We start from the raw sequence: 24608 nt of genomic DNA, 5'->3' as shown, positions 1-24608 counted from the left end.
TATCATCACAGTGGGGACACATTCATCATACATATACATGATAAATCAGTCCTTACAGGAACACCTAGTGTTAAAGCTATGTAGGGTGATAAACAGTATACCACAAGGCGGTCCACGGGGGTCCAGTATTATACAGATGATAACTTGCCTGTCTTAACCAGAACCTGTCAAAACTGAATTAATGGCAGACCTTCAGAGTCCTTTCCTTAAAAACTGTCATGTGTTTGTCCATACAGCTTGAAGATAGGATGGCAACTTGCTTCTCTAAACCAGAACCTGTCAAAACTGAATTAATGGCCGACCTTCGGAGTCCTTTCAAGAAAAACTGTCATGTGTATGTCCATACATCATAAGTGTAAGATGACCACTTGACTACCTGTACCAGGACATTGTAAGTGTAAGATGACCACTTGACTACCTGTACCAGGACATTGTAAGTGTAAGATGACCACTTGACTACCTGTACCAGGACATTGTAAGTGTAAGATGACCACTTGACTACCTGTACCAGGACATTGTAAGTGTAAGATGACCACTTGACTACCTGTACCAGGACATTGTAAGTGTAAGATGACCACTTGACTACCTGTACCAGGACATTGTAAGTGTAAGATGACCACTTGACTACCTGTACCAGGACATTGTAAGTGTAAGATGACCACTTGACTACCTGTACCAGGACATTGTAAGTGTAAGATGACCACTTGACTACCTGTACCAGGACATTGTAAGTGTAAGATGACCACTTGACTACCTGTACCAGGACATTGTAAGTGTAAGATGACCACTTGACTACCTGTACCAGGACATTGTAAGTGTAAGATGACCACTTGACTACCTGTACCAGGACATTGTAAGTGTAAGATGACCACTTGACTACCTGTACCAGGACATTGTAAGTGTAAGATGACCACTTGACTACCTGTACCAGGACATTGTAAGTGTAAGATGACCACTTGACTACCTGTACCAGGACATTGTAAGTGTAAGATGACCACTTGACTACCTGTACCAGGACATTGTAAGTGTAAGATGACCACTTGACTACCTGTACCAGGACATTGTAAGTGTAAGATGACCACTTGACTACCTGTACCAGGACATTGTAAGTGTAAGATGACCACTTGACTACCTGTACCAGGACATTGTAAGTGTAAGATGACCACTTGACTACCTGTACCAGGACATTGTAAGTGTAAGATGACCACTTGACTACCTGTACCAGGACATTGTAAGTGTAAGATGACCACTTGACTACCTGTACCAGGACATTGTAAGTGTAAGATGACCACTTGACTACCTGTACCAGGACATTGTAAGTGTAAGATGACCACTTGACTGCCTGTACCAGGACATTGTAAATGTAAGATGACCACTTGACTACCTGTACCAGGACATTGTTAGTGTAAGATGACCACTTGACTCCCTGTACCAGGACATTGTAAGTATAAGATGACCACTTGACTACCTGAACCAGGACATTGTAAGCATAAGATGACCACTTGACTACCTGTACCAGGACATTGTTAGTGTAAGATGACCACTTGACTGCCTGTACCAGGACATTGTAAATGTAAGATGACCACTTGACTACCTATACCAGGACATTGTTAGTGTAAGATGACCACTTGACTCCCTGTACCAGGCCATATTGTAAGTGTAAGATGACCACTTGACTACGTACCTGTACTAGGACATTGTAAGTGTAAGATGACCACTTGACTACGTACCTGTACTAGGACATTGTAAGTGTAAGATGACCACTTGACTACGTACCTGTACTAGGACATTGTAAGTGTAAGATGACCACTTGACTACCTGTACCAGGACATTGTGAGAGGAAACATGTACTGAGAGCTTAGATCTCTCCTAAAGAAATGACACATGTTGTTCATACAGTATTGATAGTATAAGATGGTCACTTACCTCCCTAAACTAGAACCTGTTAAAAGAGAACACTAAAACAGTTACCAGACCTGAGTCGTTCAATCATCCATACAGTATCAGTAGTGTTAGATGTCACTTGCCTCCCTACACCAATACCTGCCCATAAAGAACATTGTAAGGAGCGACCTGAGTGCTAGCTCTTTTATAAACAACTGTCACATGCTATCTATAAAGTATCAGTATTATAAGATGACCACTTGCCTCTCTATTCCATTACCTGTATAAGGAGAACACTGTAACAATTAAGGTAATAGGATTGTGTCACCATTTCTCAGTAGAATTTCTTCAAATTTTGTAGTTATATTGCTTTAAAGTAAAGAACATTTTCTGCCACAAAAAAAAAAATTGGTTGTCAGAATTTTAAGGATTTTAAATGGAAATTTATGTAAAAAGGAGTGAATTTTGAAAAAAAAATGAAAGACACAATATTTTTATAAAATAATGTCAATAAAAATGATACTGACATATATAAGTATTGCATTAATGTATATCAATTTAATAAATGCTGAAATTGTGTAAAATAAATTCTCTATACACGATATAAAAATTGACATTTTATAATAAAACCATATACACATAGTAATTGCAGGTAAGAGTTATCGTTCTTGAAAAACTTCACAGTAGTGAAATAGGTAGCCGGGTTCCTGAAGTATAGAAAATGGACACATGTGACTCATTGATAAAAATAAACCTGAATTAATGCCTGGATTGCCATGAAATACTTTAATATTGAGAGAACACACTGTTCTGTCAATAATAAACATACAATATTCATCAGTTTAATATTAAACATTAGAATTTGCGGATATTGTGATACTGTCTCCCTACATTGGATTTTAAACTAGGGATGTACTTCCTGTTTCCGTTTATCAATACACTCCAATGACCTTAACCTGTCTAATCAGAACACTTTTTGTAACAACATAACTGGCAACTAGCTATAGCTCTCTCAAAAACAAATGGCAAATGTTTTCCATACAATATCAGTACTATTTGATGACCACTTGCCTCTCTAAATCAGAACCTGCCTAAAAAGACCATTGTAACAACATAACAGGCAACTAGCTATAGCTCTCTCAAAAACAAATGGCAAATGTTTTCCATACAATATCAGAACTATTTGATGACCACTGGCCTCTCTAAATCAGAACCTGCCTAAAAAGACCATTGTAACAACAGAACTGAAAGCTACACTTTAGCTCTCCCAGAAACAATTGACACATGTTGTGACAAACAGTATTGGTATTATAAGATGACTGCTTGCCTTCCAACACCAAAACCTGCCTAAAGAATACCTGATTACACCAGAACCTGCCTAAAGAATACCTGGTTACACCAGAACCTGCCTAAAGAGTACCTGATAACACCAGAACCTGCCTAAAGAGTACCCTGTTACACCAGACCCTGCCTAAAGAGTACCCTGTTACATCAGAACCTGCCTAAAGAGTACCCTGTTACACCAGACCCTGCCTAAAGAGTACCTTGTTATACCAGAACCTGCCTAAAGAATACCCTGTTACACCAGAACCTGCCTAAAGAGTACCCTGTTACACCACAACCTGCCTAAAGAGTACCCGGTTACATCAGAACCTGCCTAAAGAGTACACTTATACCAGAACCTGCCTACAGAGTACCCTGTTACATCAGAACCTGCCTACAGAGAACCCTGTTACATCAGAACCTGCCTAAAGAGTACCTGTTACATCAGAACCTGCCTACAAAGTACCCTGTTACATCAGAACCTGCCTAAAGAGTACCCTGTTACACCACAACCTGCCTAAAGAGTACCTGGTTACATCAGAACCTGCCTAAAGAGTACACTTATACCAGAACCTGCCTACAGAGTACCTGTTACATCAGAACCTGCCTACAGAGAACCCTGTTACATCAGAACCTGCCTAAAGAGTACCTGTTACATCAGAACCTGCCTACAGAGTACCCTGTTACATCAGAACCTGCCTAAAGAGTACCATGTTACATCAGAACCTGCCTAAAGAATAACCTGTTATACCAGAACCTGCCTAAAGAATAATCTGTTACACCAGACCCTGAGCTACACTTCCTGAACAACTAGCTGTTACATGTAAATGGATATCTAATAGATCAATGATAATCATTTCATGATCAATCCATATTCCTATTACCAGTTTTGTGATAAATTGATTATACAGCCATGTAATTTCAAGCGCTTTAGCTAAGATATTCCAGGAAACCTAAGAGTATTTCTCAGGTAAAAAGACTGCTTTAATTTATATGGTTAATTAGTTTTACAAGTAAAGGATCACCTTTCAGATCATCTTGAATTTTCTTTCTCAGACATAATAGTATGCTCATCAATAACCATGGTAATGGCTTAACCATGAATTCAATACCCATTTAATATCGTATCTGTGTGGAAATGTAGCCTTGGCGAGCATAACACATGTTTACTGATATGAAGGCTAACTTCATAGACTTTATAGGACTTCATACAGCTTTTGTTCATCGTAAAGAAACATATATGTTAATTAATGCATATAGAACTAATAACTCATTGAAGGGTTTTCTACACTATATCACAACCTGAAACAAGGCTTGGTTTGGTTCATTTGTGTTTTACATCAACAGTAAAACTCGTGTTTCCTGGTGACAATGAAACCATGCCCTAAAATTTTCCAAGAACAAAAATTAACTCAAACCCTCAACAGAATTTAGACAAGCTCAGGATTCGTCCAACCCCTAAATGAATTAAGGTTATGTTTACCCCCAAAAGAGTTCGGTGTACTCCTAATTTACAATGACTTTCCTACATAACTTACAACCTGGGGGTACAGAATCTGAAAATCTATAAAATATCCAAACAGTAAACACAAAACCAAAATCAAAGGGGAATACTGAGGCCAATGTTAACCGTTACGGATCAAAACAATATTTCTAATAATTGAAAAAGTGAAACAAAAGTAGAAATGTTAGCTAGCATAACTTTCAGATAATAATGTTTCACCACTCTGCCATGATGGTTCGACCTGAACATTCTACATAGATATTTAAGTTCATGTATATTAAAGTTAATGCCTATATCTATCATGATAGAGTTAGTGATGAAGCGTAACTACAACATTTCCTGTCGGCCTTATGATCTGTGAGTGTGGGGACGAGTTTACCTGTCTCAGGTATACCTTTATAAATAAGTAACAGGTATACTTGTCGTACCTGGTAGCACAGATGTCACCTACCTCTGTAGCTATAAACCTCACAAGGTAAATCCAAATAATAACATATGAAATCTCCTTTTTATGTCTATTTCATCAAAACGTAGATGTGAGTAAAAATTGATCCGTGCAGTCTTCTAAACAAAAATCCAAAACACAATGACACGGAAATAATCCTTCGGCAGGTAATGTTACTCGGCTGGACCCTGGACTATAGTCTCACACAGGTACATCGCCTAGATAGGGTACTGAGTGAGGATGTAGCCGTATACATATTGTTACATCGCTTAGATAAGTGTGAATTATAATGTAAACATGCTTGTATCATACACAGTGTGTATTTATCTCCTGATACCGACTATGATATTGTACAAAGATAAAATATGTTGCCGGACCGGTACTGACATAATATTTTAAACAATTACATCACACATAATCCACAAGAATTCTGAAGTCCTCTGATACCGCTGCGTTTTAAAGATGAATTATCAATACATAATATGTGTCCTCTCACGGTATCTATATAAAGAAGAAATATCGCACAGGTAGAAATGTGTACCAGCCGGACAGGTAGAAATTATTACTTGTGGCCATACATACAAGTGACCAATAGGAAGTGTATAAAAGACAAGTTTGTATGCCTGATTAGGGGTGACAGGAGTATTACAGGGATGTTATATGAACCCTGTGGCAGTCTTAGATCACGTTCGTCTTGTAAACATGAAGTAGGCGTCTGCAGTCACTCCCAGGCATATTTTTCCTTTTGATCATCTATTGCCCGTCACACAGCCGATACTACATGAGACTTGTGTGTTCTTCCTGCTTGTAATGGTCAATTCTGGTCAGTGAATTCAAATAAACAAGGCATCACAAGTGATACAAATCCCCTCGCATTCACATTGTTGGACATATGTAAAATGTCACCGCTCAAATCTGTTGAAGGTATTGTCATGGCAAACACTTAATGTATCCAGTTTCAAGAAGTTTCGTTGAGGAATGCAGTGGGTAGAGCGATGACAATTTTTTTTCTAAAAATAGTAACAGTGACTTTAACCTTCAAAATAGAAACCTGAATTGCAAACTTGTTCAAGATATTGCCATACCAAATACTTGTATGAAGTTTCATGAAATTCCTTTCAGGAATGAAGTCGCTAGAGTGATGAAAATGGTTTTTTTTTTCTAAAAATTGTAAGTGACCTTGACCTTCAATGTAGAAACCTGAAATGCAAAAGTGTTCATACCAAATACTTGTATGAAATTTCATAAAACTCTGTTGAGAAATGAAGTTACTAGAGTGATGACAAAGAGTGAGTGTAACATACATACATACAGGCTGAACCCTTTATCCCCTTGAACCTTCGTTGCGAAGGGATAATAAAAAATCTCTATACCGGTTATTCTGCATAATGTAACAGTGTTTAATGTCATATTTCTGTTGATGTCATTTTAATTAGTACTATTTAATTTATATTGAAAACAGGCCTTTAGGCCATTATATTAAGATATGTTTCATCATCATTGATCCTTAGTTATCATCTTCGTGTTTTCCAAAACATCATTTTAATCTCTATAGATTTTCATGTAATTCCTTATATTTTCGACTGATATTAAAAGGACTCCTTTTATATCGACCTATTAATATTGCCACGCAGTTCCCAAAAAATATTCTTTATATATAACTTTTATGTACATGAGACTTAAATCTGTAACTATTTTTACTGTCATTCTTAACTCATTCACCCCTGAAGACACATTTGAACTCTTTCAATTCAAAGGTTGGAATAGTTCATTATGAAATTTCAGGGGTGAATGAGTTAAACAAGTTAACCTATCTGGTCAACAGTAAAACCCTGGCCCAGCTGGGATCGCCAAGAGTGATACAACCAAAATGAAATTAAGGGGAGGTTACTCTCTGTACAAAAAAATAAAGTGGAACACTATAGTGTTTTGCCTTTGGTAGGACAGGTATCCTTGAGGCCATTGTAAACAAAATCTGACTTAGGAAGCTAAACCAGTTAAGTACAACCAAGATTTATTTTGGTTTGTTGGTGTTTTACATCCCATTAACAGCTATGGTCAATTAAGGACGTGCCAGGTTTTGATGGTGGAGGAAAGCCAGAGTACCCGGAGAAAAAACACCGACGTACGGCCAGTACCTGGCAACTGCCACACATATGTCTCGAACCCTCGACCCAGTTGTGGAGGGCTAGTGGTAGCAGAACGTCAGACGCCTAAACCACTAGGCCATTGCGGCCCCTCCATTGTACACAAAATCGAAGCTAAGCCAGTTAGGATATTACAAGAAATACAACTATTTTTCTGTATACATGAATGCAGACAGGTAATATACTGCCGGTCACAGCAAGATCATTTAGCTCCGAGCAATAAAACTGAAATATGAAAAACGTTTTCAACGGTGATGATTCATAGAATCTGACTCAAAGGAACAGTTCTCCTTGATTCAAGGTAGATAAGCCATATATAGACATGTAATGCTGAACACCCTATCTTTCACTGTTCTAAACTCTGAATCCTAGCTGTTTTAAATTCCTCCAGGCAAAGTATATTTGATATAAAAGGAACACTTGAATCAAATCTGTAGCATCTGAAACTGGATGCCATATATACATATATATTATATATATGTATTTGTATTGCTTAATACAGTGAATATATATCAGCGTTGCTTTTAGAATTTGTTGTACCTGGTAAGTGGAGAAGGCACAAAATTAGGGAGATTTCTGTCAGCACTCCAATTTTACAACAATTATATGGAGGGATGGCAGGGATGTGAAATACATTTATAAGTGAGGATACGTTAAGAAATTGAAGCTTGGAAAATATTGGTGGGTAGGGGCTTGAGCATATTCGTTGCTTGGACTATCTGAACACATTCGCAATGAATTAATGAAAGTGTGACTTCGTTAATTTTGCCGGAGAGAAAACAGTTGCTGACATAATTTTGTAAAAAAATCTTGAAATTCACATATTTCAATTTAAACATGGTGTACAATTTTCTCATTTTCTATTAAAGAAGATCTGTATGATCAGCCATTATTCTTTTATTTTTAATTTTTAAATAAAAATTTGTTACCACTCTCCTTAATTAGTCTCTAATGTAATTATAGTGCTATAGATGGGGGAAACTTGACCAATGCTTATTTTCGCCAATGTGCTATAGTTTTCAAATTGAATTATTTTTGTTAGAGAAAAAAAAACACTTAATTATTGGTGTGTAATTTTGTGTCCTTGCACAAATCTAAAGTGACAACCTCATGACTGATGTGGTAAATTATTTTTTTCTGACAAGGAGGTATGGTATATCTGTTTGGCCAGTATGATAAGTGATTTTTCGTACATCAAGGTGGTATAACAATTTGACCAGTATGATAAGAAATGTTTTATACATCAAGGAGGTATAAACCCTTTGACAAGTTATTTTTGATAAGTGATTTTTTCGTACATCAAGGAGGTATAACCATGCATTTGACCCGTAACTTTTGATAAGTGATTATTTTTCGTACATCACAGAGATAGATCTGTTTGATAAGTGCTGTGGTCAGTTGATGGCCGTAAAACTGACATACAAATATCACTGTAATGGCCAGTCATGTCTCACCCTCATAATCAATCAAGTTGATATCATGTGATGATGGTCCTGGTCTAGACATCAGGTTGATATCTACATAGGTCATACTGCAAGTTCAAGATCAGGCAGAGGTCAAATATTGTATATACTGTATATAATTACCTTACAAGGTCATTCATGAAATGCAGATTCTATTTATTTTTTAAGTGAAATTAAAGTTCAAAAGCACAGCTAAATAAACACAAATTGTAAAAAGAGTTTCTAGTATCTTTAGTTTCTGGCATAATGATTTTAATAAGATTTTTCTTAAACTAAATTTCCACAGGAAAGCATTTCCAAAATTTAGAAATGTTAAAAAATCAGGGCCTAAAAGCTTCTTTTATGTTTTACATAATTCAGCTCTGAAGAAGTTTGATTTGAGACCTGTCGGAGAGAATGTTTGGTCATTCAATGTAAATGTCTTCAAGGCATTGTAAACACCCGTACACCATTGGTACCAGATACATTAATGCTTGTCAAGGTGTTTTGTACAACATTGAAAATTACAGTCCAAAGGAGAAAAAATCTGGTAACTACAAATGATATATCATCAAAGTAATCCCCACCCTAGGCCTATATCTCAATAAGCTGTAAACATCTTAGGTTTTATATTAGATTGATGGTTCACCTTGTACGGAAATATGTAAATTAGGTACATGTACAATGAATTCTTAAGATTTGAAACATTTGTTGAAATTCTTTTGTCGACCTTAAAATTATTCTGAAGAAAAGATTTTTTTCTGGAGTTTATAGGTGCCAAAGGTTGACAATTACTTAAGAGTGTTAATGGTCCAAACAGCCCGCCTCAATCTAAAACAGATCTACCAGGCCATTTTATACCCAATCACGGATGTAATGTCCTACGGAAGATGTTTTACCCCTAGTAAGTGTTGCCATAACAACAGTTTCTAACCACTGGTATTGTAGTGTTGTTACCAGCTGAAAACAAAATCAAAACCTTTGTTTTATACAAGATGTGAAAAATGTATAGGTTATAAAATAATTATGTGTAAATAATGGAGCTTAGGAAAAAAAGACAAAAGGGTAAATGCTGCGCCCTACCCTCTTACTCTATCCCCATCCCATTAAGCCCTGAACTTGTTTGCATTCCATCTTTGAATGTGGGGTCACATATAGGACAAAACGGTAATCATTTACTCCTCCCAATTACAACTTTTAATGGGGGGGTCACGCATTGGACATAAGGATAAATGCTGCCTCCTTCATCCTCCAATCTTTTGACCCTCCCTATATTCCAACACTAAATGAGGTGTCATGCATAAGACGTGAGGTAAATGGTGCCCCCTGCCACATTAATGGTTACCCCAATATTTCACTCCCAGAATCCTCTTCCTCTTTATGATCATTTCCATTGTCAAAAATCTCTTTCAGTGATGTTTCAAATGAAATTGTATTTTTAGATTTAATTTTATTATCTTAACAGATTTAATTGGATATGATAATTGTGTGTTTGGAAATTGATTTCCCTAAAATCAAATTGTTTCTATTAGGTTCCACCCACTGAAGAGGTTTTCTTCAGTCTTAATTGAAGACTTGTAGGAGGCTCTAATCACTTAGAGGAACACTCCTGGGGATTGTTTGCCTGTGTTATCTAATCAATGCCATTCTAAATAAGGGGAGGGGGGGGGGGGGGGATTCACAGTTATGTCATTGACAACTAATTAGACAATTAATACAAACAGTTAATTATTATTCCCAAAGTTTCCTCAAGCCTAAAGCAAGTGGATATCAGAGTCCCTCTATTATACCTCACACAACTATACAGGTAAATATCAGTTTCAATAACATTTGTCTGTAATACTTGTTACTTAAGGCTATATATCGGAAAACAGCTGTATTGCCATATACCATATCGATATTGCATATTGTATTGTAGAAATTCAGAAGTGAAATGGTTTCAGTAACAATTGTCTGCAATACTTGTTACATAAGGCTGTCACAATATATCAGAAAACAGGTATATTGAAATACACCATATCGATATTTCATATTGTATCATGGAAATCCAGTAATGAAATGTCGCTGTATTGCAATATTTTCCCCAAGCTTATGTTATGTATCTGGTAGAAATTTGACATTGCAAATTATGCTCCATATTCTAGCAGATATATAAAGTGGTGATAAGAATCGATTGCAATTTCATAATTGATGGTTGGCTCCATGAAAATCTTAAATCTGTGCGATCCATATGATATATGATTCAGTTTGATAACATTCTGACAACAACGACTTTTTAGATATAGCACCTTTTCCCTACGACAATATATCGGGATACGTATCACAATACAATCCTTCTGTAATGTAATATATTGTGATACAGTACTCCAGGCATATTGTGACACCCCTACTTGATACAGCTATTAGTTTGTTCATTAACCTTGAAGCTATTTACCTTCAATTTAATAGTTAACAATACATTAAATCCAATGAATACCCAAGACACAGTACTGCACAGTCGACGAATCAGAAAGAGGTCCAGTTTCAGAGGTCAAGAGGTCCATGGGGCCTGGAGTAGATCCGAGACCAGCACTGATTAGTAACTGAATTAAGTGTTCAGAGCGTGTTACGAAGTCTTTATAACACAAATGGACTGAGGCCAAAACATTTCCTCCATCTTCCTATCCTGTCCATCATAGCCGAAACATCACTGATGTAGAAATCCTTGGGTTGACATCACTAACGTATATATACATATCTATGGGTTAGTGTCCTGCGGTCAGAAAACAATCCGACTATCAGTCTGAGCAAACAATGCTCTAAATTTGTTAGTACACAGTTTATATACAGGTATAATTACTGTGTAAATAGGCTTCTATCTTATCTGACCATCGTCCATCATCGGCCAGTGGGATGACCAATACCAGTACTCCGCTCCACCGTATGTCTCTCTTTCCAATCTCATCCAAACCTATTTTAGAAATCCACGGTCAGATGGCAGACAACAGACAAAAAAATCACAAAGTCCACACTACAACAATCGCAAACAGTAAAAATCCCCCCAAAAATTTCATTTGTTTGATGATCTATTGTTTGTCAAAAAGCCTGGACTGGGACAAGTACATCAATACCTCCAACAGCCAGACTATATGGGTTCTATTTCACCATCAACCGGTCATCTTTGGCTTACTGGGGTCTGGAGCCTGACTGATGGCACCAGTCAACAGCTAGAGAACGCATTGGTCAGTAATAAACAATGCTGTATCAGACCAGTGTACTTACCCAGCTAAGTGAATTCCTTTTATAGTCGGTGCCACAATCAGATATCAGGTCTATTAAATTGATAGGATCTCCCTGAATGTAATCAAGGCCCACAATCCTTCCCCAGTTTCCGATGGTTACAAAAGGGTCTATTTCCAGTGTTCAACATGTAGAATCCAAAAACTATAGGAATCTTTACTGCATGCTTACATGTACATTTTCCTTTTAAATCATTTCTTCCTTATAGAGATTTGCATATCTGGATCAAATGAATTTCCTTTTAAGATACATGTAATAATATTACCAACATATTTCCCACATAACAACTTAGATATGAATTTCGCTGAAAAATTCCAATATGAATATATTTTCTTTCTACATGTAAAAAACTTCCTTAATTTTTTGGTGATATGATATCTCTAAAAAAAAATAAGGAAGTTTTATTGTTTTCCTATTCAAAACAGATATTTAACAATGATAAAGAAATTTAACAAGCAAGTTCAGTACTACATGTAGGTGTATATTATAAAAACTTATCTATTCCTTAATACCCAATACAATAAGTACACCAGGGTCCTCTCTTGTAAGCCTGGTTAGCATCGTTTCTCAAGTTAACACAAATCTTCCATCTCCATTTTTTTTTTAGATACTGATATTCAGAATTAAACATGCATGTACAGTGATGCAAAATAATGGTCCATAGACAAAATTTCAAAAGAAATTTTCACGCATTTTGAAAATAAGGATTTTTAAAATGTTTAAAAAAGGTTAAGCCTATCAGGCTTTGGACAACAGAGTCCAGGGCTCCATTTTCAACTTGATTAGCTCATTCACCACTGAAATTTCATAATGAACTATCCAACATTTGAATCGGAAGAGTTCAAATGTGTCTTCAGGGGTGAATGTGTTAAATACCATATAAGAAATAAAGTTGTTGGTTAATAGAATCGATACTTTCTCATGAAACTTTCTCCTTTTATAAAATAAAACGTAAAATAACTTGTGCAGTGCAAAAGTATCCAACAAAAACACAATAAACCTCCTTTGGTACCTGGTTTTGTCAGGAAGAGAATGGTAAGCCGAGCTGTATCTTGGCTAGAAAGTCTGACAGTAGGAAATCCGAGTCTGGACAGTCCAACAGAAGTAAATCAGTGTCCCAGATATGTTTATTATGGACAAGAATCCATTCACTCACAGAAGAGGAAGCTGTCGGTCAAAAACCGGAAACATACATGATCGGACAGGAGCAGGAGGCTAGTCAGTCTGAACACTATCATTCCGAACACCGAAACAAGGACTTGTGCGGAGAGTTAGCCATCCTAAGCAAGGCAATGTGTTGGTTCCACCTTATTGGGGTATATTGATTGGAAACATGTGATCAATCTAGCAGAGAAAGCTGGTGTATTCACGCTAGTGATTTGGTTGATTAAGAGCACTTGTTTGTCGGCTGCCTGACAGGTCTGTGTATGAGGCCCCCACACCCTTGTTCAATTACAGCGTATCACATTCCAAAATAATCTCGAGATCCAATTTATTTCAACAATATCATATTGGTTTGTATTTTTAAAATATCTGTGTGGTTTTTATTTCAAGTCTATTTTTGAGATTTTCTGTTTGAAAAATATTAAATTACAAGAGGCCCATTGGCCTTAATCGTAACTTGATATTCACTTCAGCTAGTCAATTGTTGTTGAGATATGAACTGGAAATAAAATAATCATGTACGAAAAGCAAAATAGCACATTTATATCCATCATGTCAGCAACAAAACCACAACCAGAACTTGAGTTTGAATTTTGAAATAGTTTTCAGAATAGTGGCTGTGGTGACCATTTTGGATGTCAGATTGATGTCAGTAACATTCCCATCCAGTATCAATGAAATCCCTTCAGAAGTAGTTCAGGCACATATGTAGGTTGAACAATTTAAATGTTAAGGATGGCAAAAGCTGAAGGTCACTAGATCCATTAATAAATCTACGGTTGATTTTCAATAAACAGAACAGCTAACAGCCAGTATCGGCCAGCTCTTGATTATTATGTCATAATTGTAATGATGTCATGATCATAATCCAGATTTTCGTAAATCACTGCTGACTTTGGTATGTATATATAGTGGCAATGTAGAGCAAATGTAAACATATACCAGTTAACAGAACAAAAGTAACAATAATACATACCAATCAAGTCTGTACACTTAGACTCCGACTCCTGAGCAGTATGACAATTCTTTTAATATGTTTTTATCGACACACAATTCCAGGAAACATCAGACCTGAAGCTCAACACTAAAGTTCATAGATATGAATATCGTATAATTCCACAGCATCTGAATTCAAAATCCACAGCCTTCAACTTTTTTGCTCAACTTATAGGTTATATAACTTTCAGTTCCGAAGTTCAACACATAAGAATCATTACTTTCTCTGTAGCCCATCACACAAGTTCATAAATGTGAAAAATGTAATTCTTCGGCACCTGAATTCCAAGTTAACAGATATTAGCTCAACATACTGGTTAGCTTCAAATTCTGTAGCTCAACACACAAGTTCATGAAGATATCAGCTCTATAGCCCAACACACAAGTTCATGAAGATATCAGCTCTATAGCTCAACACACAAGTTCATGAAGATATCAGCTCTATAGCTCAACACACAAGTTCATGAAGATATCAGCTCTATAGCTCAACACACAAGTTCATGAAGATATCAGCTCTATAGCTCAACACACAAGTTCATGAAGATATCAGCTCTATAGCTCAACACACAAGTTCATGAAGATATCAGCTCTATAGCTCAACACACAAGTTCATGAAGATATCAGCTCTATAGCTCAACACACAAGTTCATGAAGATATCAGCTCTATAGCTCAACACACAAGTTCATGAAGATATCAGCTCTATAGCTCAACACACAAGTTCATGAAGATATCAGCTCTATAGCTCAACACACAAGTTCATGAAGATATCAGCTCTATAGCTCAACACACAAGTTCATGAAGATATCAGCTCTATAGCTCAACACACAAGTTCATGAAGATATCAGCTCTATAGCTCAACACACAAGTTCATGAAGATATCAGCTCTATAGCTCAACACACAAGTTCATGAAGATATCAGCTCTATAGCTCAACACACAAGTTCATGAAGATATCAGCTCTATAGCTCAACACACAAGTTCATGAAGATATCAGCTCTATAGCTCAACACACAAGTTCATGAAGATATCAGCTCTATAGCTCAACACACAAGTTCATGAAGATATCAGCTCTATAGCTCAACACACAAGTTCATGAAGATATCAGCTCTATAGCTCAACACACAAGTTCATGAAGATATCAGCTCTATAGCTCAACACACAAGTTCATGAAGATATCAGCTCTATAGCTCAACACACAAGTTCATGAAGATATCAGCTCTATAGCTCAACACACAAGTTCATGAAGATATCAGCTCTATAGCTCAACACACAAGTTCATGAAGATATCAGCTCTATAGCTCAACACACAAGTTCATGAAGATATCAGCTCTATAGCTCAACACACAAGTTCATGAAGATATCAGCTCTATAGCTCAACACACAAGTTCATGAAGATATCAGCTCTATAGCTCAACACACAAGTTCATGAAGATATCAGCTCTATAGCTCAACACACAAGTTCATGAAGATATCAGCTCTATAGCCCAACACACAAGTTCAGGAAGATATCAGCTCTATAGCCCAACACACAAGTTCATGAAGATATCAGCTCTATAGCCCAACACACAAGTTCAGGAAGATATCAGCTCTATAGCCCAACACATAAACTCATAAGCTTCCAGTTCTACAATGTAACACACAACTCAGTGTCTGAGTTCAAAGTTGACAGATTTCAATTCTGCAGCTCAACACACATATTCATAGATATAAAATCTTCAAATTCCTTGGCATTTGAATCACACATAAGTTATAAAAATCTTAGTTTTTGTCCTTGTCGCCTGTCGAATTACACGTAAGATAAAAAATCTTATAATTCCAGCGCCTGAATTGAACATAAGATATAAAATCTTATAAATCCTCTGCATCTGGGTTACACAACCTTGTTAGGACATCCTGTTCAGGGGGTATTACGTACTACTGTTTCCAGCTCAACTATTCACCACACAAATTAGACTAGAAATACCAATATCAGCTAGAGTGCCCATTTCTGCCAAGCACATGATTGTCCAAGTTGAGAAATTGGCTAGGGCTTTCCGTCAAATGTCAGAGCTGCTAGGGTTCATTCTAGCAATTATAGAGATATTGATTTTATAATCATTGTCCATTCTATCACTACACCTCTTCAAAGGGAGGCACTCTAAAGCTGTGCTGAACACAACATCCCAAGTAGGACCTGCAAGCTGTCGAGTTGGCTATTTATCCTGCTATAGGGCTGGAACAAAGAGCTAAAAAGGAGTTTTATTTCCAACTTAGAGTTATTTCCCTTGTTAATGTATTCATCTTTCATTTGATGCTATGCATTTAAAATTGCTCAATGGCAACATAGGTAAAGTAAAAGATTGTCAGTGTGACGTAGGTCCTGAGTTTGACCCTTGTAGTTTTGTTTAGATAAACTCAAACAACTAGATAAACTCAAACAACTATATTTCTATAAAATGTATTAAGATATGTAATTTATATGGAATACATTTGTAGAAAAGGACTTAAAAAATGGCAAATTTTTACCGATCACATTCCTATGTGTTCTTTAAAAGAATCTGCTTATAAACACTGATCATTGTATAAGTGCACATTAAGCTGTAATGTGAAACAGCTGTGCATTGCATTAAAACAAGTCTTATAATATATTTCAAAAATTTGGCTGTGCACCAAACATTTTAATAACCTAAAAAATGAAGAGTTACGTGGGCTTTTTATTCAAGGCAGATTGCCATCATGGTCATATTCCAAAATCTTTCAACCACATTGTTGACTGGACTCAGGCACCACATATTTACTCGAATAATCTTATGAAACCTAAGCACTGACACAATATAACTGTAATAACTGATAACATGAGATTAATTCTTTCTTTCCTTATATTTATATAAATTATTACTTTAAACAAAATTCTAAAGAGTTATATTATCAATAAAATACCATATTTCAAAACACTTTCATTCTGAATTTATAGAGGATATTTATGGCTTATTGTAATTCGACTACCATATACGGAGATTCAAATAATGATAATTAATTCAGTAGAAGAGTGTTGATTTCAATTTACACCTGGAATAAATAAAACTTTTATTTCATTATTTTTTTTATAACATCAGCTAAAGTATAAAAAATAGATTTCTTTTTATATGCTGGAAATTTTTGATTGAAAAATATTCATCAACATTCTGTTTAGTATTAAAACAATTAAGATATTTTATATAACGTCTTTTCAAAGCTTACTTAATTTAGCTTACACGCTTATGCAAAAATTTAACGAAGATATTGTTGGTGATTCCAAGTGATTGCATTGAACAGGTGAGCATTACAGGAACTGACTTTTGAGATAAAAGTATGAATACTCGGTAAATCTGGCTTAGGAAATTCCTGCAAGCTATATAACAGAGATTATTGCAGTATGGCTAATCACGGAAGGATGATCTGTCTCAGGTGGGGTTAGATCATTTCTAAAAAGTGTTTTACATAATGACAAGTAAATTAAGCTTCACAATACAAGCATGGGACAAATTTCTACAGCACAGGTGTATCTGATGTCATTTGTGAAAACTTTCAAACATCAACAATGGTCGACTGTCTGTTAAAATCTTACCTATACACGTCACTTGACCTCCGGTTTTACTAGTAATCAGCCTTAACAACCCTTATATTAGCCGTAGGTGTTCTGCCTCTTCTTCGTTAAATGCTCAGGTAGCAGACTATACCCTTTCAAAGTTAAATCCCGTATAAACTTAATGTACATTACCCTGGATATATTGAGACACTGTGATGCTCGGCGACAGAGAACTTGTAGATACTTCAAACTTGTATTACGGATAACCCTTGGTTTTGCGTAAATACCATCCCATCTACAAAAAGATCACTAAAATCCTGAATCTAAACCTTAATCTTCAATAAGTGCCTCATTATCTCCACATGGGTTCACTGACCCAAAAAAATTCTATAGCAAGTATTTACTATAAAACTCTTTATATTGACCATTTCTACAACAAAACATTGATATCATGCCCCATTTTCAATGTGTCACCAACTGCTATTTTTCATTATCCTTTTTTCCATATTTCTTAACCATTTCCTTAAAAATCTCCCTCATTTTGGATAGGGAGGTCAAACCTATGGAAGATATGCTTTAGGTAATAAAATTCAGGTAAATTTTATAAATATAACAATAATACCTGAAGGAGATAGTACAAAATCTCTTTAAAATGACAAAAGTCTGTACGAGAAACAATAGCAGTATAAGAAGGTTTTCCTCCATATTCTGATCTGGGAGAAACAAGATATCAAACTGGTGACAACAAATTTGGCAAAAGGAAAATATACCTGTGTTTCTATAGTAACAATTGGAAATCAAAGAAGTAGGTAGATCATTTTAATTCTGTTTAGTAATAATTATTAAACATTATTGGTGTTACATTTACACTGAAAGCTAAGTACATGTATTCCCAAAGAGGGGTAACTCTTGCATCATATATTACTACAACTCCAAGTGCTGTCCTACATTATTCTGAACTGAAAAAAAGCTAGAGATCCTAGAAAGATCTTGGCATTCACCATGAAAGGATCTTTATCAGATCTTACACCTTCTTTGCTCTTCATTTTCCTACTGGTACTATTATAAAGTCCCATGTTAGAAATCCTACACTGGTGTCTATGGTATATTAACTTAAACCTTGTAATGTCATTTGTTATTTACCACTATAGAAAATCATATTTTAACTACATGGAAAATGCTAAAAGATTGTAATTCTTACATAATTAGAAGTACTGTCAATAAGGGATGAATTCTCATTAGGACAAGGAATATTTTTAACAAGGGGAGCATACATACAAAAATCAGCATAACAAATTACTTTGACAAATACGAAGATATATATATATATATATAATATCCAAAGAATAACAGAATACCTTCACAAGAGAATTTTTCAAAGGATTTTAATTTTACATTTGTTCATGTTGACAAAGATAACTACTCTAGCTGTACCTCCTTTTTTTCAACAACTCTTTCGGGTTTTTAAATCAGACTATCAGTAGTTTCTATATGTTCACACATTAGTCGCCTCCTACGATACATGCAGTGGGTAACAGCAGGTGTATAAAATTCTTTTTCCCTATCCCCCACCTGCAGGAGTGTATAGTAGGGAACCTGGAAAGGCACAAAACAGAGGAACCTGGAAAGGCGCAAAACGGAAATGACGACACAGAGAGGAGTGGACGGAAGGAGATGTCAGTAAGTCGGGGGCATAGGAGAAGCTCGGTAGCGGACCAGAGGAGCATGAATCAGGGGTCTATGGATAGATGTCTGGTTAAAACCCTTGGGCGTGACAGGGATTACATCTTTATGGGAGAGCTGAGGAAATGTCAACTTGATTGACACTTGCCTTTTATTAATTTAACCACATCTTTTTTCAGAGGGTATCTTTGTCTTTGCAAGTGAAAATGAAAATCAAGATTTTCGACAAAAGCAAATCCTGTCTATTCATAATTTATTTTAAGTTAATTAAAATACCAACAGAAAGCCAATGTATCGTAACATGTTGTAGGTTGCTAAACTGTTTTTTTGGGTGTTTTTTTTGAGCATTGTTTTTTTGTTTTTGTACAATGTGTAGGTAACCATACAAACTATGGGCTACAGTGGAGTTACAGAGTGTTGTATATATGCATGACCAAAGTAAATAATACCTATATAAGCACACTGCTTACTCTTCATATAAATGTATACTGACACTGCACTAAAAAAACTTGCTAAAATAACTTTAACAAAATCTTATTAAATATATGGCACAGCACATTGCTTAATTACACTCCATATAAATGCCTCAGCCTTATAAGATCCAACACTGCCTGACAAATACTTGCTCAAAACTTCAACATGAAGTAGGGCACAGATGCCGAATGACAACATTAGCCCTCCCCATTCCCTGCCCCCATTTTTCGAATAGGCAAGCATTACTGCAATTCAGTAAAAACACCAAGTCTTCTCACCTAAAATACACTATTTCATATATAAGTCCTTCAAATCTTATCATTTATAGATGACTTCATAATATTTTAAATCTTTGTGGCCTAAAATATTTCTCATAAGTTGATTTATTCCCTTGTCCGACACCCTTACACTAAAATTCCCACTAACCCCAATTCTGGTCTGTCAAGCTGGTGGGTTATGTGTGTAGGTGTATAAACACAGTTCCCCTAAGCTTCGTCTATTGTTATCAAATATATCTATTCAATTCGTGTTGTAATACATTTTTTTAAATTTGAAACCAGACTAGTACAAGTACAAGCTATATAGTTCTCAGTATCTAAACTTTCATACAGACTTGCATGATTATAATTTGAGTTCCCAAGACTTACAAAAGAACAGATCTTATCAAGTAGACCTGAGACAGCATGGAAACACATACCTGTAAATAACAACCTGTAGAACCAGTTTATCAAGAATCGATTTTTAGAAACTGACTCAGTGCTTTGTTGTTAATTGCATTTCTTAAATGTTGTTGAAATATTTACAGGTATTTAGCTCGCGTACACGTAACACACAAGGTGTATATTCAGGTTACCTCAGGTAGACTCGCCTGACTTTCTGCCATTGTGTTTTAAATATTTCGCTCTCGATACATTCACCGATCGATGTACCGGGTTAGTAACCATTTCATTTATAAATAATGTAAACAATTTGTTTCGTTAAGAGTTTTATTTCAACACTGTCGTACGGGGTGTCATATTACTTTTTACCCTATACACAAGTGATATCACCAAAATATCACCATCTGAACTGTTGATTTTACCATTGTAAAGCCATATACCACCAATCAATTATATTGTCACCTACAGGCGGGGGGTACTCGTTATACAACCTGTTCAAACTGATTTCTCATAATAACAAAAACACATTTTATTTATTTTACATCCACTATGAAACACGTTTTTCCAATTAACTCATATTAATCGCTCTTGTTGGCCCCGACTGATGAGTGTAGAGTATAAATGTGGGAAAAAATCACAGTACCCAGAGATAATCCTGGGGGTTGGGCAGGTGACCCAATACCTTATCACATCTGACAGGGGATTTGAATCCGGATTGTCTTGACGGGAGGCCAATGCACTATCTAATGCGCCACATGACCATCCTAAACTTTAATCAACCCTCTGATTGTCAATGCAGGCAATGGCTGATATATTTTTTAATTTTTACACTGACCCTCCCAAAGATAATTCAAGGTAGTAGTGATAGTTAAGGGAAGGGGAGAAGTCAAGGTGATGCTAGTGGAAGAGTTATATAAAGTAAAAAAAAAATGTTATGAGGCTTAATTTAAGATATTTATTAAAGCTAGGATAGGCAGACATCATGACCTCCCATACAGGAAACACTTCACAATAATAATGACCTCTCGTCGATCCCACCATACATTTCTCTTCCGAACACAAAACCACTACTTTTACAAGGATAGCTAGTTACAGTTTTAACTTTACAAATGTCTCCATCTAAATATCATTTGTAAATATAAAGAGACGACAACAATCATCTTTTGAAAGTCAGTGAGGCGGAAAAAACACCTGAATAGATTCAGCGATGCACAGCCAAGAATCCTTACAACCTTGACCTACAAACTAAGTACAACACTGAGCTTGTCATATTTCACTGGAGTTTTGCAAAAAAACTGTAAACATCCGAAATGTTGTAAACATTTCGTCTTGATTTGAAAATGGATTCTAAATATAGTTAAAAGTAGTTTTCCTTCTAGTGAGTCACTTTTTACACTCCTTCATTTTTGTGGTAACTTTTAACTCATAATTATATACATATATGTAATACTTTTACAGTCTAAAATAATAGGGGAATAGTAGAGTGGATGTAAGGGTCGGTGAGCAGACATATTTTAGAGATTGTAATACTAATTGAATTGAATTGGTAACTGACAACTATTAGTTAAAAGATATGACTCCATCGGGAAGGGAAAAAGTCATTCAGTTAAAGGTTTACTTCCCAAAATTACCCTACCCATTTATAAAACTGGGCAGACTGGAACATTCTGTTTACCTTATTTCAAATACATACAGAAAATCCTATAGACTTAACACAGGTTTAAAACCCCAATGATCTGTTCTGTCCGGAGCTGGACTGAATTTCCACACACAGCTGTTTAACAATGCCTTTCAGGACTTTCAGTAGACTCTTGGCTGATTCCCTTTTTGGTTCACCCAAAATAAGCTTTCTCTCTTGGGATTGAAAAGAAATGTCATTTTTTACAATATGTGTTTTGACCATCCAGATTTTAGGGAAAATTCCATTGATGTTTGAAATTTATAAAGGCATGCATTTTTGTGTGTTGCTCATATGCATCATTGAAAAGAAATGTCATTTTTTACAATATGTGTTTTGACCATCCAGATTTTAGGGAAAAATCCATTGATGTTTGAAATTTATAAAGGCTTGCATTTTTGTGTGTTGCTCATATGCATCATTAATTTATCGTTTTAGCAAAACCAGAAAGAGTCACAGTTTTAATGGGTCAGGAAGTGTTTTTACTTTGAAAAGGTCAGTGCATGTGTGATAAGGTAAGCCTGTATCCTTAAAGTATTGTACCTAAATGAGATATGGACAGATTTGGATCAACTGTAACAAAGAACATAATCTGTTCCCTGTATTATATATGAATCATTTATATCTCAGCAATCAATATTTCCCCAACTAACAGTAAATGATCTGGGATTTTGGAAAAGGGCTCAAGGTGCTCCCCATTTGGGCCACTATGGGAAAATTTCAATGAAAACAGTAGTTTTCATAAATACAGCAGTTTGAAAATTAAAAGGAAGGGTTCAATGAGAAAACACCATGTACAGGAATGTATACTCATACCTTTTTACAGACATCCTTCTACTTTCTATGAAATAAATTGCATACTTGCGAACTCAACCTATTTAGGAGAGATACCTTTTTTCAACCACTGAATTTCTAACATCCAATGATTTTATGGTAAAGAACAGCTACAAATTTTATATTTAAAAGTGCTACTTTTTCCCTCAATGGAGTATATACACACCTTTTATATATGTTTTTTAATTTTGAGCATGCAGAATCTCCCCCCTGGAAATTTCAAAAAATTGGCAGGTTCAGGAAAAAATCTATTAAAATGTATACACCTATATATATATATATCAATGCCCAGTAAGATTACACACTAGTAATATAAATTAGTATAACTTATTGCATTTAGGAAGTATTTTAACCTATCAATTTGATATACAGTTTGTAAGCTCAGGGAAAACACTATAACGACATTGTCGCCAAATGCTAGTTTAATTTCGCCACATACCGTCCATTGTATAAATATTTTCACAAACGATTTCACAGACTGGATATTGAATTAAAATTTATTTATATATATTAACGAAGTGTATCGGTGACATGTTTGTACCTCATGACTTTTTCTCATAGTTGAATGCATTGAAACAATTTTGTATCCTCTAGCGTGCCGTTTTCTACGCTGCACGTTTGTATGGTAAAACAACCTCCCTAAGTGGGGTACACATACACACAATGAATGTATCAGATTCATGATGAAGACATATGTTTTAAAAATCCCAGACAAAAGTTGACAAACATGTCTAAAGACACTTACCGTCGTCGAACCCATTTCAGCATCGTGAGAAAGATGTCTGTCCGATTCTTGTAGTCAAAGAAACGTAAACCATAGTACACAATCACGTCGACATGTCGAAAGTCCAGCGAGCTATTCCCTTAGCTAACTTCCCCCATTCTGTGTCGTTGTATACTACTCCAGCCACGACAATCCGTTTAAATGTCCCTTTGAAACAGACTACCTGAGAAAAGGTACAGGGTACCCGGCTTTTGTATTCAATGGTATGTGACCTTCAAGAAATGACCCGTGACTGCGCGGGGACCCGTGTCATATAGCATCGCGCGCCGGCCTGGTCTTCCCAAGATAATTGGTCTAAAACGATACTTTGTGAAAGAAACATTGATTTACATACAATTGTTGTATACACCTATCGTCTCCTATTTACCTGTACCCTACCTGTGCGACGCGGGGCAACAAAAGAGGAAGACGCGCACCACCGATAGTGACACATGCACAAACAACGTCAACACGGGTAGACAAACAAGGATAATTCTAGCGGAGATTGTTTTGTACTGTTGCATAATACACATGCAAAATAGGTATAAGCTTACCAGCCACAAACAGTCGGAGTTCTGTTGTTCTCTGTTCTCTGTTCTCTTCACCCCATACAACTGTAACAAGAGAGGAAAATTGCACGGCCGGACCGGGGTTCGAACTCGGGTCCCTTCGAAATTTAGACGGACACTACTCTACTACTTACAGCCAAGGTTCGGGTATCCCCTTGCTTAGCGTACACGAAATACTTTAAACAAGGGTTGGTCACAGATACCACTGTAACTGGAA

General features: G+C 36.0%; 1 protein-coding gene across 5 annotated transcripts in view; it reads right to left on the bottom strand.

Annotated features, from left to right (window-relative positions):
* LOC110463716 (titin-like) overlaps nucleotides 1-24211 on the bottom strand; it is a 116583-nt gene extending 92372 nt beyond the window's left edge. For 2 of the 5 annotated variants that reach the window (XM_021518521.1, XM_021518522.1), the window contains exon 1: nucleotides 23805-24211. In XM_021518521.1, coding sequence (XP_021374196.1) covers nucleotides 23805-23827 — 23 coding nt within the window. In that variant the 5' untranslated portion in view covers nucleotides 23828-24211. Of the gene's footprint in view, nucleotides 1-5162; nucleotides 5380-12006; nucleotides 12135-13036; nucleotides 13117-23804 lie in introns of those variants that run through there. The other 3 variants (XM_021518526.1, XM_021518529.1, XM_021518525.1) reach the window with 3 other exon arrangements.
* Nucleotides 24212-24608: the final 397 nt, after the last annotated feature.

This window comes from Mizuhopecten yessoensis, unplaced genomic scaffold, assembly GCF_002113885.1.
Source record: "Mizuhopecten yessoensis strain PY_sf001 unplaced genomic scaffold, ASM211388v2 scaffold10921, whole genome shotgun sequence".
Lineage (NCBI taxonomy): Eukaryota > Metazoa > Mollusca > Bivalvia > Pectinida > Pectinidae > Mizuhopecten > Mizuhopecten yessoensis.
The sequence above is the reverse complement of the archived record's forward strand: the minus strand, read 5'-3'. Positions and strand labels throughout refer to the sequence as shown.